Source organism: Solanum tuberosum, unplaced genomic scaffold (genome assembly GCF_000226075.1).
Source record: "Solanum tuberosum cultivar DM 1-3 516 R44 unplaced genomic scaffold, SolTub_3.0 scf00116, whole genome shotgun sequence".
NCBI lineage: Eukaryota > Viridiplantae > Streptophyta > Magnoliopsida > Solanales > Solanaceae > Solanum > Solanum tuberosum.
Window position 1 is genome coordinate 739,943 of NW_006239040.1, and position 18,458 is coordinate 758,400.

The window sequence follows — 18,458 nt, forward strand, 5'->3', positions numbered from 1 at the left end:
CCCTTTTACTTGTTATACAAAATTCATTAGATTTATGCATTACATTTCCCAACTGTAAACATTCTCCTTCAAGGAATTTTCCGAGTGAAATAAGCTAGTGTTTGACCATGAAATTTTATTTGAAAATCTGATCTTCAAGTATCTTTCCTGTGTAGTTTGTGGGCTATCACATTAGAGCAAACTTTATCCTATGGGCGCGATTTATCTTTCTCGTATAATTTGCAGGCTATCATACTAAAGCCGGATTAAACATTTAAACTTAATCATTAGCTATCTAACCATAATATTAGTAACATTTTTCATCTTTTATTAAGAACTAACAATTTTTAAGCTTATCATTTTTTCATCAAGAACTAATGTCATACTGAGTTTAGTTACATATTCTTTTTCACCGTGCAAATGATGATTCAGTGAACATCTTGAAACTTAGTTACACGAGACAATTCACTGAATGGTTGTTGGTTCTCGTTTAATTCCACACGGAAGGCCTTATGGGACATGAACAGAGCATCCCCTGTTTTATGCTCTAACATCCCCTTTCGATGAGTTTACTTGATTTGTTACTATGTTTGGATGCAGCCATTGTCACTAGTCACTACTAACATAAATCATTTACATAGACTTGTGAAATTTGCAGCCAAAAGTAAGCCCTCATCATTTTATTTAGCCAATAAAACAATATATTTTCACAAGTGTTCAACATGGGATTCTTTCGATAAATAAGAGTACATATCCTGCTTCAGACGTCGATATTTATGTCTGTTTCACTATAAGTAAAAGATGTATCGTGTGATCTCCGTGGCCTCTCCCCTGTGGTTCGAAGGAGAAAGTTGTAGTGGCATTTGCAGATAGCCTCCCCAAAACTTCACCACTCAAATGAATAATGATTCAATTCAATCAGTGTATTTAATATGTAATCAACAAGGACTTCTGTTTCACTTCTGCACTAGATGTTCAACATCTCCAAGTTGCACTTCACCTCCTTGAAATGAGTATTCATCCTGGAACAACAACTCTATCTGCTCCAACGATTTGCCTTTCGTTTCTGGAACGTGTTTATAGACGAATGCAATAGACAGTGCAGAGATTACTGAAAAGATTAGGAATGTTCCACCAACTGTAATTGCACGCGAAACAGAGAGAAAAGACATTGCGATCAGGCCGCTGCACATTCTATTACCTACTGCTCCGAGCCCTGATGCTTGAGCACGAAGCCTTAAGGGAAAGATTTCTGATGTTAAAACCCAACAGACAGGACCAATCCCCACTGAGAAGAATGCTACGTTCCCACAAACGAATAGTATGGCTAGTGCGATGCTAATTGATCCTTCTTTCATTAGAAGTAGAGTGATCCCCACTCCTAACAAACATGTAGTCATACCAATTGTACTCACATAGAGCAATGGCTTTCGTCCGACTTTGTCAATGAGAATTATGGCTATTAGTATAAATGCTGTCTTGCTGACTCCCACAGCAACCGTAGCAGCCAGAAGTTTTGATTCATCCTCAATACCAGCTGCTTTAAAAATTGCGGGACTGTAGTAAACAGTTGCATCAATTCCGGTAATCTGTTGGAAACATTGAATTCCAATACCTGTGATCAGCATCCTACGTAGAGCCGGAGAGGGGCTCAACAATTCACGCCAGACAGGTTTGTCTGTGTCTGCGGTTCCAGCAGCTTGTTGTATCTCGGCTAGTCTCTCCTCAACTTCTGAATCATTTTCATTTGTTTTCAGAAGAACCAACCTTGCTTCTTCTACTCGGTTCTGCAAAACCAACCACCTTGGTGACTCCGGGATGATGAAGAGAGCAACTCCAATAAAGACTGAGGGAAGAACTCCAACAGCAAGCATTACCCGCCAGCTTATATGTGCTGAAAGACCGGAGAATGCATAATTAGATACATAACCAAGTAAAATTCCTAGATTTATGAAAATCTCAGGAAATGATGTGAGAGAGCCTCTAGCAATAGTTGGTGATATCTCAGCTATATAGACGGGTGCAATCATAACGCCGAAGCCTATGCCAACACCAGCTAAAATCCTTCCTACCATTAGTATTTCGAACGAAGGAGCAATAGTCATTACAGCTGCACCTATTTGAAAAATAACAGCAGCGAACCCCATCGTCCACTTTCTACCAATCGCATCTGATGTTCTTCCACCAGCTAAGCTACCTATAAGTGAAATTATGCTCAAAACACCAACAAGAACTTCTTGTTGAACTTCTGTTATTTTCAAATCTTGTTGAATGAATAAGATTGCTCCACTCATGACACCTACATCTGCAAATTCAAAACATAAGCATCGAAATCAAACCTCAGCTTGTTAATAGACTTTATAAAGAAACAGCGACCAGCGTGCAGCTACATGAATTGATGAATACATTCGAAAGCATTTCTTTGTACCTCCCAATCCCCACCCTAAATTTATTTTCGGCTACTCTGAACAGGTAGTACGTATTCAAAATGAATTATAATGTATATCACTTAGTACTACACATAATTTGTAAAAGTTAGATGACAATTGTCACTCTTTCTCTTGAATTCCAGTAGATAAAGCAGGTTATTTCTCCACTAATAACGAACTAGAACTTGCAGAAACTGGACTATTAGTTTAAACATTTCCTGGATTAAATGCATAAAAGTAAAGAATACATTATTTATGCAATATAAGCTCCATCCATTTGTACTTCTCCTCGCTGCATTGTGCTAGAGAAGATAACAACAGTGTTGCTACTTGCTAACGAATTGCTCACCGTGCTTCTCAAAGTGTATAGGATCTTCAAGTACTATCTACTTTAGTTGATCTGTCTAGCAAGTTGTGGACTTTATTTAGACATGACAGGTCTTCAATGCCTAGTCTAAGAATTTCTTATGATCCATATATTCATTGAGGGAAGTCACTTGTTTTTGCTATAGAGTTTCATTTTTTCGACTCGTAATGAAGAGATTCACTTCCTTCCTATGACAAGTTTTGGTGTAAGGTTCTAAGTGTCCCCTATATATAAGGATTGATTTCTCAGATGGTCACTGAACTAAAAGCCAGAAAAGATCAACTCTAATATGTGATTAGATGTAATGAATCAATTAAAATATAATCACTTATAACTCCAAGATTGAAACCATATTGTTACATATAAAAATTATCAGTTCTTTCTCTGCCCAAAGGATTGCTTGGCTTTAATCTTGAATCACATACATTTTCTCCAGAGACAAGCATTCACACTTGTTAAATTTACTGCTTCTATTATCACCACTACTCTAGATTAATACTCACTCTGTCCCAATTAACGAAACACACTTCCCTTTTTAGTTTCAAAATTTAGTACAAACTAGTCTATCACAAGTCAAAGCTCAAAACACAAATCTTGAAAAAAAGTAAACCTTTTAGGAATAAGAACATCTCACAGCAAGTATCAATACACATAACACTCCTAATACTTTGATTTCACAATTTATGAGGCAAAGAACAACAGACATGTAAAAATTATAAAAAGATTTACCATAACCAAGGAGGACATTGTTAAGTGAAGCAAAAACAGCACAACCAAAAACATATTTTCTAGTACTCTTCTTCCTCCTTTCCAACTGATACTGATCATCATCATCTGTAAACTCAGAATCCATTCTCTTATACTTGTTCTTGCTCCCCAATGGAAAATCTGACAGACCCATTTCCCCATGTCCATTTTCTTGGACACCTGCCATACCCATCTACCCAAAAAATTCGATCTTTAACTGAAAAAAAATAGCAACTTTGAAGATACTAACAGATGTTTTGGCCCAAAAATCCAATCTTTAACTGATAAAAACAGAAATTTTGAAGGTATTAACAGATATTTTGACCCAAAAATCCAATCTTTAACTAAAAAAACAGCAACTTCGATGGTACTAACATATGTTTTGACCCTAAATATCCAATCTTTAACAGCAAGATTGGATTTTGGGAGTTGGGTTTCAGTTACAAAATCAAGATCTAGAAGAAAATGAGAAAGAATTGAAAAATAAGGAAACAAGGCAAGTGGGAAAAATTTTATTTGTCTTTAAGAGTGAAATGGTACTGTATATCTTACACGATCTTGACCAATGACCATTAAAGAATTTGAAGCTTTCAAAGATATAAATTACTTTTTTTTTTTTTCACATGGTATCCTGTACTCACATTGAAATTCAATTAAATTCGAATTTGCATCGAAAAGTCTCACATGAAGGGGCAAATCGTTCCCTAACAAAGACGACTCTGTATCCAATAATACTTGAACTCGAGATCTCTTGATTAAGAATGAAAAAATATTTATCATTTCACCTCAACCGTCGTTGGTCAAAGATACAAATTACAATACAACGTGAGACTTTGGCAATTTTGCAGCACATTTCATGTTGGTAATTCAATTTCTTAGAAGGTACTACTACTTCTCGTGTGAACATGTTTACTTGTCTATGTTTGACGTGGCATAAGAATGGAGTACTTTTCTAATATATAATTAGAAATAATTTAATTATATTGTTTTTTTTATCTTTCTTTCATAAAATGAGCAAATAGTCTAGAAATGTTTTAGATTATAAATTTTAAAAGTTTTCTTTTTTTTCTTAAATGGTGTCACGTAAATTAAAACAGAAAAAACAATAAATAAAATGACAATTTTACTATTATATAACTATTAATTGTCATAAGTCATTTCATTTATAAGGAAATGAATAATAATACTTAATGAAAAGAATAAAATACATATAAATTGGTAAATATTTTCTTATATTTTAATTAAATAAGTGAAAATAAATATTTATTTTTATATAGTAAACCAATAAAAGTGAATGGATGAGTATATTTGTAATAATATTCTCATTGACTTTTTTTCCATAATTATCAAAGCCATAAATTTTGCGTAATTACTGCTTTAATGTACTTTGCCTTTTTATATGCATTGTAATCTAAAAGTTTGTTCTTTCTTTTCTTTTTCTTTCCCATTTTAACACTCTTCTTCTGGCATGATGTGGACGTTTTTAACTCATATGTAGCACGTATTTGAATTGATGTTAATGTGTATAATTAAAATATCAATAAAATATTTTTTTTTGTAATTAACGTAATGAGCATTTGTGAACAATATAATAATGTAAAAGCTTTATCAATATATGAATTAGAAATGTCTAATAAAACATTTTATCATGTGTTCAGCTAAGGATGAACGTTTAGGCGGTTCATATTACTAGATATGATAACTTCAATTTAGATTTTTGATTTTTTGGATTTCAAGAAATTTAAATCCAAACCAATTCAAATAAGTAATTAGGATTGGATTATATTCTTAAGTTCGACTTTTGAATTAATCAATTTGATTATTTCGTATATTCATTTTTGAGCGTATAAGTTTAGTTTCTTCTTCTTTCAAAAATGAACATTGACCCTAATAAAATATTCATGTCAAGCTACCTAATAGTAATATTCAAGCTATGAAACCATTATCAAGAAATGGTGGACCGCACGATGGTACATATTTTTATTGTGTTTGGCCATCTCTATCCTTACTTTTTTTCACTTTCAGTAGAATTAGAGAAAAAAAAAACAATAATTATATATGGATTACACTAAAATATATATAAATATAAAATAATTTTAACTCTATATATATATTGTGCGATCTTTTATCGAAGGGGTCCAAATGATCTCTTTGCACTTGCTCCTATAAATAAGTTGGTGGTGATTAAGTAAATATACATATTTAAAATTTGACTGGTCAAGACTTAACTTCGAATATATTTGAACTCCAAGAATTTATAGTCTTAACGTTGGTAATCTATTAATGGTGTAGACTGTAGTTTCAAAAAGCATTAGTCCAAAAATGTGAGGGAACTTTAACATGATATAGTAATGCTCTACTAGTTTCGGCTACATGCCTATGTTTCTGTTTAACACAATCATTAATTTGTTCGGACATATAATGATGAAAAAAATATTGTGTAATTCCATTATCCCGCATAAGTAACTTGTCAAGGCTTGAAACTCACAACGTTGCACGTTCGATAACTATTTCATGCAAAAAGATGATGTCGTTTTGAGCATTAAATCAACTTCAATTTCCTATCAAGTTACTTCCTAGTCCAAATTCTATTTAAGTAATGATTCACATCATTACATCACCCTCCTCAATGATCGTGTAAGCAATAATGATTCTATGTTAAGAAATTTCTTATAAGAATTTTTTTGAAGATCAATTATGATACAATTAAATTAGTTGGTAAAAGTTGTGCATTCTTTTGTTCGTCTGCATGATATACTTGGTGCCTGGTGGTAGTAGTTGAATCTTTTTTCTTACTAGTGATATTAGCACTATTTTTTTTCTTTTCTTTATTTCAGAATTTCAGTTATCCCCTGTGTTTTTTTAATTAATTATTGAAATATTACTATTTTTCCTTGGTAATGGTGTACGGTATGCTCACCATTCACGTTATTTGGTTGTTATTACTACTCTTGTTTATGGATTCTTTTCTTAAACAGAGGGAGAATTCTACCGAGAACAACATCTCTATTTTTATGAGATAGGAATAAAATGTGTACATACACTCTATCTCGTTACTTTAATTGTGAAATTACACTAGATATTTTATTATAAATACATATTTAGTTGCTTTATGTATGTGTACGTATATGTGTATTCTATTCATTTCTCTTTGTTTTTTCCTTCGCACCGAAATTAAAAAACTTTATCCATCTGTCTTATGGTCAAATTATTAGCAAAATATCTCTTATTTAATAAAAAAATATTTAAAATAAATTACTTCTAATTAATGTCCACTAGATCTTCACATTTTCTCCTACCACTATAAATTCCCATTGCTCTCTCTATATGAACTCATCATGATAAAAATAAAAAAGACAAGACATCATACATAAAAAATATCCAAAAAAGTTTTCTTTAATTTGCTTCTTTATATTCATTCCCCTTCTCAAAATTGCAAGAACCTATAATATTTTGAAATATTCAAACTTAAATATACTGGAATATTATAGGTCTTGCAATTCTGAGAAGGGAAATGAGGACATAAAGATTTAACTCCTATGGGTTGTGAGAATTTATAAAGATTTTCTTGATACTAGATAATTGAAGTACGAAGAATTTGAGTGTTACGATAAAAATGTTGTTGATTTATGTATCTCCTCTCAATCCCCCCACCCCACCCTATATATATATATATATAAATGGGTCTGATACTACTTGATAATCGAAGCATGTAGAATTTGAGTGTTACAGTAAAAAATTCACACTAATCAACATGAATTAATTAAATTTGAGAATTTCAAAGATGAGTAGCGAATGAAATGTACAAGCATAGAGAGAGAGCGCGTATGCGTGTTTGTGTTTTGAGTGTGTAAAGAAGAGAGATGAAAGAGAAATATCAATAGGTTGATGGATAAATCTGGTAAAATATTACAACTCTGTCTATATCTGGTAAAACATTAAATCTCTGGCTAAATAGGTTGGTAGCTAAATTTGGTAAAGTATTACAACTTTGACTATATCTGATAAAACATTACAGCTCTGACTATATCTGGTAAACTATTAAATCTTTGGCTAAATAGGTTGGCAGCTAAATCTAGTAAAGTATTACAACTTTGACTATATCTCGTAAAACATTACAACTCTGACTAAATAGGTTGGTGACTAAATCCGATGAACAGAAAAAAGAAATATCGATATGTTGAGTCTATTGTACTTTGAAGTTTGAAGTAACTATCTCATTCTTAATGCCATCAGAAGGAAAGATGCACAAACCTTGTTGGTTTTAAATGCATGAGATGTTGAATTCCATATTAGGCGTAAGTAACTTGCCAAGTCTTGAAATCACAACATCGCATGTTCAATAACCATTTCATGCAAAAAGATGAGGTTGTTTTGAACATTAAATCAACTTAATTCAATTTCCTATCAAGTTACTTCCAAGTTCAATTTCTATTTAAGTAATGATTCACATCATTTCATCATCCTCTCCAATAATTGTGCAATCAATAATGATTCTAATAAGTTAAATAAATTTCTTTTAAGAATTTTTCTTAAGATTATATATGATACAATTAAATTAGTTGATATAAATTATGCGCTCTTTCATTCGTCTACAAGATATACTTAGTGATCATAGTTGAATCTTTTTTCTTATCAGTGATATTAGCACTATTTTTTTACTTTTTTATTTCACGATTTCAATTATCACCTTTTTAAAAAAAATATTAATTATTGGGGTATTACTCTTCTTTCTTGAGTAATGATGAACGTTTTGCTCACCATTCATATTATTTGGTTGTTATTACTACTCTTATTTATGGATTCTTTTCTTAAGCAGAGGGAGGGTTCTATCGGGAACAACTTAGAAATATGAATAAAGTTTGTATATACACTCTATCTTGTTACTTTAATTGTGAGATTACACTAAATATTTTGTTATAAAAAATCATATCTACTTACTTTACGTACGTGTACGTATATGTGTATGTTGTTCATTTCTCTTTATTTTTTTCTTCCCACTGAAATTTAAAAACTTTATCCATCTATCTCATGGTCATATTATTAGGAAAAATTATCTTATTTAATATAATATTTAAAATAGATAACTTTGTAATTAATGTTCGCTAGATCTTCACATGATTTTCAAATTAAAAGCTTTATCCATCTATCTCACGGTCAAATTATTAGCAAAATATCTCTTATTTAATAAAAAAAATATTTAAAATAGATTACTTCTAATTTATGTCCACTATATCTTCACATTTTCTCCCGACACTATAAATTCCCATTGCTCTCTCGTTATGAATTCATCATGATAAAAATAAAAAAGACAAGATATCATACATAAAAAGTATCCAAATTTTTTTTTCTTTAATTTGCTTCTTTTATCTTCGTTCCCTTTCTCAAAATTGCAAGGACCTATAATATTTTGAAATATTCAAACTTAAATATACTGGAATATTATAGGTCTTGCTATTTTGAGAAAGGAAATGAGGACATAAAAATCTAACTCCTGTGGGTTGCGAGAATTTATAAAGATTTTCTCAAAAAATGTTGTTGATCTATGTATCCCCTCTCAATCCCCCACATCCCACACACAATATATATATATATATATATATATGTATATATTATATTAATGAGTCTGATACTACTTGATAATTGGAGTACGAAGAATTTGAGTGTTACAGTAAAAATTTCACACTAATCAACAAGAATTAATTAAATTTGAGAATTTCAAAGATAAATAGAGAATAAAATGTACAGGCAGAGATAGAGCGTATGTGTGTTTGTGTTTTGAGTGTGTATAGAAGAGAGAGGAAAGAGAAATATCAGTAGATTGATGGATGTATCTGGTAAAATATTACAACTATGACTATATCTAGTAAAACATTAAATCTCTGGCTAGATAGGTTGGTAGCTAAATCTGGTAAAGTATTACAACTTTGACAATATCTTATAAAACATTACAGCTCTGCTTATATCTAGTAGAATATTAAATCTCTGGCTAAATAGGTTGGTAGCTAAATCTAGTAAAGTATTACAACTTTGACTATATCTGATAAAACATTACAACTCTGGATTAATAGATTGGTGACTAAATCCGATAAACAGAAAAAAGAAATATCGATATGTTGAGTCTATTGTACTTTGAGGTGACTATCTCATTTTTAATAACATCAGATTAAGTTCCTGTTACAATAACAAATTAAATCTTTATAAAAACTAAATTGATAACATAAAATAAAAAATAGAAGAATAACCGATTATAAGTGACTAAATTGACTTGATGATTAAAAAAGAGTTGTAGAATTGAAATTCATAATATAATAACTTGGATCTAGAAGTATTTATCAAACCCAAGAAATAAATGATTAAATTATTCAAATTTAAATGTTTATTATCAATAAACACATATTTTTATAGAAAGCTCAATACTATATTTTTTTTAAATTAAAAGATTATCAATATGCAGAAATGTGAAGGAAAGATGCATAAACGTTGTTCAATAACCATTTCATGCAAAAAGATGATGTTATTTTTAGCATTAAATCAACTTCAATTTCGTATCAAGTTACCTCCAAGTTCAATTTCTATTTAAGTCATGATTCACATCATTTCATCATCCTCTCCGATAATCATGCGAGCAATAATGATTCTAATAAGTTAAAGAAATATCTATTAAGAATTTTTCTTAAGATTATATTTGATACAATTAAATTAGTTGATAAAAGTTGTATATTCTTTCCTTCGTCTACATGATATACTTAGTGAACATAGTTGAATCTTTTTTCTTACTAGTGATATTAGCACTTTTCTTTTTTTATTTTAGAATTTCAATCATCACATGTGTTATTTTTAATTAATTATTGGGATATTACTATTCTTCCCTTGGTAATGGTGTATGTTCTGCTCACCATTCACGTTATTTGGTAGTTGTTACTATTCTTGTTTATGGATTCTTTTCTTAAACAGAGGGAGGATTCTATCGAGAACAACTTCTCTATCTTTATGAGATAGGAATAAAGTATGTACATACACTTTATCTTGTTACTTTAATTGTGAAATTACACAAGATATTTTATTATAAATACATATTTAATTGCTTCATGTATGTGTACGTATATGTGTATTCCATTCATTTCTCTTTATTTTTTCCTTTCCATCGAAATTAATTTTTTTTATCCATCTATCTCACGGTCAAATTATTAGCAAAATATCTCTTATTTAATAAAAAAAATATTTAAAATAGATTACTTCTAATTAATGTCCACTAGATCTTCACATTTTCTCCTACCACTATAAATTCCCATTGCTCTCACTATATAAATTCATCATGATAAAAATAAAAAAGACAAGATATCATACATAAAAAATATCCAAATTTTTTTTTCTTTAATTTGCTTCTTTATATTCATTCCCCTTCTCAAAATAGCAAGAACCTATAATATTTTGGAATATTCAAACTTAAATATACTGGAATATGATAGGTCTTGCAATTCTGAGAAAGGGAATGAGGACATAAAGTTTTAACTCCTATGGGTTGTGAGAATTTATAAAGATTTTCTCAAAAAATATTGTTGATCTATGTATCCCCTCTCAATCCCCACCCCCACACAATCTATATATATATATATATATATCGATATAAATGGGTCTGATACTATTTGATAATTGAAGAACAAAGAATTTGAACATGAATTAATTATATTTGAGAATTTTAAAGATGAATAGCGAATGAAATGTACAAGCATAGAGAGAGAGCGTATGTGTGTTTGTGTTTTGAGTGTGTAAAGACGAGAGAGGAAAGAGAAATATCAATAGGTTGATGGCTAAATCTGGTAAAATATTACAACTCTGTCTATATCTGGTAAAACATTAAATCTCTGGCTAAATAGGTTGGTAGCTAAATCTGGTAAAGTATTACAATTTTGACTATATCTGATAAAACATTACAGCTCTGACTATATCTGGTAAACTATTAAATCTCTGGCTAAATAGGTTGGCAGCTAAATCTAGTAAAGTACTACAACTTTGACTATATCTGATAAAACATTACAACTCAGACAAAATAGGTTGGTGACTAAATTCGATGAACAGAAAAACGAAATATCAATATGTGGACTATTGTACTTTGAAGTAACTATCTCATTCTTAATACCATCAGAAGGAAAGATGCACAAACTTGTTGGTTTTAAATGCATGAGATGTTGAATTCCATTATCACGCGTAAGTAACTTGTGAAGTCTTGAAACTCACGACATTGCATGTTCAATAACCATTTCATGCAAAAAGATGATGTTGTTTTGAACATTAAATCAACTTCAATTTCCTATCAAGTTACTTCCAAATTCAATTTCTATTTAAGTAATGATTCATCACATCATTTCATCATCCTCTCCAATAATCGTGCAATCAATAATGATTCTAATAAGTTAAAGAAATTTCTTTGTAAGAATTTTTCTTACGATTATATATGATACAATTAAATTAGTTGATATAAGTTGTGCGTTCTTTCATTGGTCTACAGGATATACTTAGTGATCATAGTTGAATCTTTTTTCTTAGAGTAACTTTCACATATAACAAACATAAAAATCATATTTGTATGCTATAACTATAGTTTGCATAATTGCGCTCCATAGCAAACATAAATATGTATATTTCGCTATACATATACAAAGAAAGCAGTTACATAATTCGCTATACATATACAAAGAAAGTAGTTGTATAATTCGCTATACATATACAAAAGAAAGCAGTGTATAATCTGTATTTGTATAAAGCGAGAAAGAGAGAAAGACAAAAGAAAACTAGGCAGGGGAAGATTGTATTTGTATAATCATAAGTGTATAAGACGAAAATATATGCATTTGTATTTGTATATACAATTTACTCTCGCTTTATACAAATACAAAAGCAATGTATACATTTGTGTTTGTATAAAGTGAGAGAGGCGAGTGAGAGTGGCGAGCGAGATCTGGGAGAGGGGAACGAAAATATATGTATATATACAATTTTTCCTCGCTTTATACAAACACAAATGCATTTTATACATTTGTGTTTGTATAAAAGCAAGAGAGGCGAGCGAGACTGCCACCAAAATGAGAGTGGTGAGCAAGATTCCACTAGGGAGAGAGGCGAAAATAACAATAATTTGCTATAGGGTACAATTAAATCAAATTATGTTTATAGCATTTAATTTGAATTAATAGTTTGCTATTATATACAATTTTCCTTTTTTCTTATTAGTGATATTAGCACTATTTTTTTACTTTTTTATTTCACGATTTCAATTATCACCTTTTTTAAAAAAGATATATTAATTATTGGGGTATTACTCTTCTTTCTTGGGTAATGATGTACATTTTGCTCACCATTCATATTATTTGGTTGTTGTTACTACTCTTATTGATGGATTCTTTTCTTAAACAGATGGAGGGTTCTATTGGGAATAACATCTCTATTTTTATGAGATATGAATAAAGTTTGTATATGCACTCTATCTTGTTACTTTAACGGTGAGATTACACTAAATATTTTGTTATAAATTCATATCTACCTACTTTATGTACGTGTACGTATATGTGTATGTTCATTTCTCTTTATTTTTTTCTTTCCACCGAAATTTAAAAACTTTATCCATCTATCTCATGGTCAAATTATTAAGAAAATCTATCTTATTTAATATAATATTTAAAATAGATAACTTTGTAATTAGTGTTCGCTAGATCTTCATATTTTCTCCAACCATTATAAATTCTCAGTGCTCTCTCTATATAAATTCATCATGATAAAAATTAAAAAGACAAGATATCATACATAAAAAATATCCAAAGAGTTTTCTTTAAATATGTGTAATCTTTTTTAAATAGCATATCCCTTAAGAAGCTATGTAGTTTTATCACAATGTCCTTCTTTAATTTTCTTTCTTTAATTAATAAAAAGGTGTGTTATATATATCTTCAATTGATGATATGCCCACTTATATACAAATAAAGTAATGTAAGTGAAACTCTGTAAAGAATCCTATGAAGGTTCTAGAAGAGAAAATATATTTAAAAAGGAGGGTAATAGCTAATGTGAAACAATTAGGGTTGTAAAATAAAAAATAAATAAAAATAATAATAATTAGGGTTGCAAAGCAACACCCTCTATTATTGAAGTTGAAGTTGTAATTCATAGGATTATTATATAATTGTAATAATGCCTAGCTTTTTGTACAAGAAGAGTAGTGTATCATTTGGAGAGTTGTTAGAACAATTATAGTTAACATTTGAGTTAAAGTACTAAAATTAATCTCTTAAATTATAAAGGTGTAATTTGAAATCATTCGTTGAAGTTAGTATAGATTGATTGATAAGGAGTTGTTTATATAGTCTTTTGAGCAAAGAGATTTTCATTGTAAGCCCTTTCTTACTTAATTAGCACTCCTTCGTTACTTTTGACTTAGTAGGACATACGAATTGAGGTTAGCTTATCGCAATCTAGTATATACATTCAACTATTAGAAAATAAAATAATAATAATAAAATAATTATTAAATTTAAGTTTTACTGTCTGGATTTATCATGACACATATAATGTCCACTTGGGGAAATTTATTATTTAAAACACAATAATAATAATATATTCAATATAATTTCATAATTGACGTTTGAGAAGAAAAAATATATATGCTAACCCTTGATTAAAAAATTAAAATTAACGAACCAAAACTAAAAAAAATATTTATATAAGGTTGTGTAGTGAGAACAATAGATATACTGGTTTTAATTCAACTGTGCATTAAAAAGAACAATAAGTTGCTGTGGTGTAGTGGTTATCACGTTAGTCTTACACACTAAAGGTCCCCAGTTTGATCCTGGGCAGCAACATAACATACATTTGTTTTACTTTTTTTGATTTGTCGACGAAAACGTGTTTCTCCTCTTTATTGTTTTCACCATGACTTCTTCACTACTATATTTACATTACATGCTTGTTCTATCGGAAACAACTCTACCTTCACAAGGTAGGGTAAGATTGCATACACGCTACCCTCCCCATAGTACGTAAAAAGAATATGAGACAGCTGCAGGATCATGGAAAGATGAAATTTTCTCTTTATTTCATTATTATGCTATTATTCCATGTCAAAATCCAAATACATTCTATAAGCATTTCTATCTGAAGAGTAATAGCCCTCCACAAGAGTATCCACTTGGAAACCGAGTTTCTTGTATAGCTGCATAGCTGCAGTCCTTGTAGGATCTACATGAAGCGATATCCGATGAACGTTTCTTGTTCTGCATTTCTGCACTGCTGCCTCCAGTAATTTTTCTCCATGGCCTTGTCCCCTGTAGTTCTCTTTCACTGATATATTCCACAGGAACGATGCAGCATCAGTAAACAAAACGAAAAATTTTAAATGACAAAACAGAAGGAATATTGAAGTGAATGAATCTCTTTCCCCTCGTTTTTTGACTTGTGTTGATTCACTCAGGCCAGAGAACAACAAGAGAGAGACAGGCATACACATCACGATAAGACACTCATAACCACAGAGAGAACGAAAGCAATTCTTTTGAAAAATAAACATCACATGAAAGATGGTTCTCTCTTCTATGCAATGACGGACAATGCTTCACAGACTTATCGGGAATATTTACTAATAATATCAATTCACCTTCTTTCTTTGCCTATAATGATGATGATCAGAGATAGATTTAACTAAACTCTCCTGCAAAATTCCTTTAAAACAACTGCTAGCTATTTCAAGGTTTGTTGTTTCCTCAATAGTAATATATCAGCTTGCTCGGAGGGGAAAAATACACAACACCTCTCAAGTTTAGAGATTTGGATCGTTCAAGAAATGCTGCACTTTCATCCAATCCAGCTACAGAGAAATACATTGAAAGAGCAGAAGCAATTTTTCCTACCTCTCTATTCATAGAGATCAAAACTTGTTCGGCAAATGCATTCATGCATATTCTTCTTAAAAAAAAAAGACAACTTTTTTGTAGATGAACTGCTCCCAAATAAGTATTTTTATCTTTTGAATGCTCAAGTTGTAGTCACATTCACACTCTTGACTGTTCTTTTTCTTACGAAAACATTATCAAAGAGTCACATTTGAGTTCCTCACGATTATAACCTCCTATATTATATCAAATTGGTCCTAGTCACATTCGGCAATAGTCTCTCTACTTTCACAGCCAAGGATAAGACCGTGTACACACTACCCTCTCCAGACCCCACTTGTCTACGCAGGCCTAGCCACACTCACATTGGGAAATAGTTTCTCTACTTTCACTGCGTACACACTACCCTCTCCAGACCCCACTTGTCTACGCAGTCCTAGTCGCACTCACATTGGGAATTAGTCTCTCTACTTTCACAGGTAGGGATGGATAAGACCACGTACACACTACCCTCTCCAGACCCCACTTGTTTACGCAGTCCTAGCCACACTCACATTGGGAAATAGTTTCTCTACTTTCACTGCGTACACACTACCCTCTCCAGACCCCACTTGTCTATGCAGTCCTAGTCACACTCACATTGGGAATTAGTCTCTCTACTTTCGCAGGTAGACTTTCACAGGTAGGGATGGATAAGACTGCGTACACACTATCCTCTCCAGACCCGACTTGTCTACACAGAGTATGTTGTTGTTCCAATAAACAATGTTAGATATCAGCTTAGACTTCAATCCAAGAATACAACTACAATAATCAGATTAAATTCAAGAATAAGACCAATTATTAAAAGGAAAATCAAAGCAAAACAGAAAATTATGAAAAGGGTATTTTTAGTTCAGACCTGCTAATTTAGTGATGCAAGCAGAGAGTGAAGAAGGCCAAGAATACATAACATAACCAGCAATATCTTCACCTAATTGAGCGTAGAGTAACCCAGAATTCTTCTTTCTGAGTTCTTCATCAAAAGATCGAGCTAAAGATTCATGTTTGGGGAAAATCTTCTTCTCTATTCTCACTATATCGTCAACTACGTTAACCCAATTTGCTGAATTTTTCTGCAATTCAACTATCTCTGCCATTTCTTCGATTTCATATTTCTCTGTTTTTGCTGCTGTATTTTAGGTTAACAAGAATCAACTAGGGTCATTATTGGAAAGAAAAATAGTTCCTCTTGTTATTTTAAAAGTTTTACTTTATTTTTTTTACACTATAAAGTTCTTATATATTTTTAACATTTTAATTATTAGAAACTATTATGTACATTGTTTTTATTTTACATGGTTTATTAATTTATACATATAGTATAAATTTGTATTCATGTATTAATTAACTTATCAAGTAATCAATAGTAAAAATTCTCTCTGATTTTCTGATTATTTATGGCCAGTTTTTTTTGTATGTGTACGTCTCTAAGCTCGTAAGTGGAAGTAAATCGATTTTCTGATTGTTAATTTATGCCCAACTTCTTTATGTATGTGTGTGTTTCTAAGCTCGTAAGTGGAAGTAAATCGAGTCTCACGATATCATCTGTCTTTGTCATACTCATCTGGTTGAACAAGCACTAATACTAGTTGTTGAGCTAAATTAATTTATAAATACTCTTAACAAGGTGTGGTATTATTTGTTTTGGGTAAAGTCTTTGTATGGTTTTCTTCAAAAGGCTTCACACTATTAAGAGATTCTACACTTTATATGTAATTTCTCAATCTTTTCAGCTATCAATGTGGGACTTTCTTTACCCAACCAACAATTTTGTTATTTGTTCTTACATTTTGGTGTTAGCTTTGGCCTTTGTGTACTCCATCATAGGTTGAGGAAAGGGATCATATATAATTGGAAAAATACAAATCAGAATGGTGTTTTTGTTAGTAATCCAAGGGATTGGTTTATTTTTGGACATGTTATTTTTTTGGTTCTACTTAAGGTCATTGATTTTCTTCCTACTTCAATCAAAAGCAACTTCTACTTTTCCTTATATGACAACGCAATTCAATCTAGCTACGTTGTTCTGTTAACCAACCCCAAAAACAGGACACCATATCTAGATTGATAAGCTTAAGCAAGTGTTTCTGACCGAGGACACTTGAATTGAAATATATTTGACAATAGAAGTAAGTTTGGATATGACTTATTTATACTTCAATTAATCTAAAGTAAAAAAGGGGAAAATTTTCAAAACAACAATATTTTAGCTTTTAATGAGACTCCTTAGCAACAGTTTCATTATTTATTAAAAATGTCATTATTTTAGTTTGTTAAGAGATTAGTTATGTATTTATTTTATTTTGATTAATTTGAAAGAATACAAATAATTAATAACAGAACAGAAAAAATTTGAAAAAGGTAAAAAATATTTTAAATACAAATCAGTTACGTTTAAAAAGAGCATAAATAGTCATCTTTCCGTCGAGCGTTTTTTTGCTTTCTTCTTAAGAACATCAAAACAAAAAATTAAAATAATATAGTTTGTCTTTCAAATCATTCATCTGATAATTTTCAAAGCTTCTTCAAGTTGAATACGACATATTTTTGAAACATAATTTTTCAAAATTGACAACTATAAATTTGTCGCATCTAGTGAACAATCGAAAAACAATCAGGTATTTGTTTAGATTTTTTTATTTGTTTGGATGAGATATTCGTATATGTCGAGTACAAGAGTGTTTTTTTTCCTGATTGAATCAGTGAAATCTTTGTATGCATTGGGATTTATAGTTTTTTTTCGGATATTTTGTATCCAAATTATGATGTATAACGAATGAAATTGTTTTTTTTTTAGTTTAATAGCTGTTTTTTCTGTTTGAATGCATACAATAATTTGTATCCCATTAAGTTAATGTAACTAATCGATCATGATCTAAATGTTGAATACAACACTATATGAATACAAAAGTGAGATAAAAATACAAGTTATAAATACAAAGTGAGATTGAATATAAAGTTGTGAATACAAAAGAAATTAAATACTCTCTTCATTTGAAATACAAAGTG

General features: G+C 30.6%; 2 protein-coding genes and 1 non-coding gene across 3 annotated transcripts; 1 reads left to right on the forward strand and 2 right to left on the reverse strand.

Annotated features, from left to right (window-relative positions):
* Positions 1-622: 622 nt before the first annotated feature.
* LOC102605639 (probable polyol transporter 4) lies at positions 623-4,068 on the reverse strand. The gene is made up of 2 exons (XM_006349985.2): positions 3,505-4,068; positions 623-2,284 (listed from the first exon to the last, which is right to left on the reverse strand). Exons 1-2 carry the CDS (start codon positions 3,713-3,715, stop codon positions 936-938), a joined length of 1,560 nt encoding a protein of 519 aa, XP_006350047.1. The 5' UTR covers positions 3,716-4,068; the 3' UTR covers positions 623-935.
* A 10,240-nt stretch (positions 4,069-14,308) lies between these two features.
* On the forward strand, positions 14,309-14,381 carry TRNAV-UAC (transfer RNA valine (anticodon UAC)). Its single transcript has one exon. It is a non-coding gene; the product is annotated as a tRNA-Val (tRNA).
* A 207-nt stretch (positions 14,382-14,588) lies between these two features.
* Positions 14,589-16,614, reverse strand: LOC102605973 (putative ribosomal-protein-alanine acetyltransferase). Its single transcript, XM_006349986.2, has 2 exons — positions 16,309-16,614; positions 14,589-14,859 (listed from the first exon to the last, which is right to left on the reverse strand). The coding sequence occupies exons 1-2, from the start codon at positions 16,544-16,546 to the stop codon at positions 14,630-14,632; spliced, it is 468 nt and encodes a 155-aa protein (XP_006350048.1). The 5' UTR covers positions 16,547-16,614; the 3' UTR covers positions 14,589-14,629.
* Positions 16,615-18,458: the final 1,844 nt, after the last annotated feature.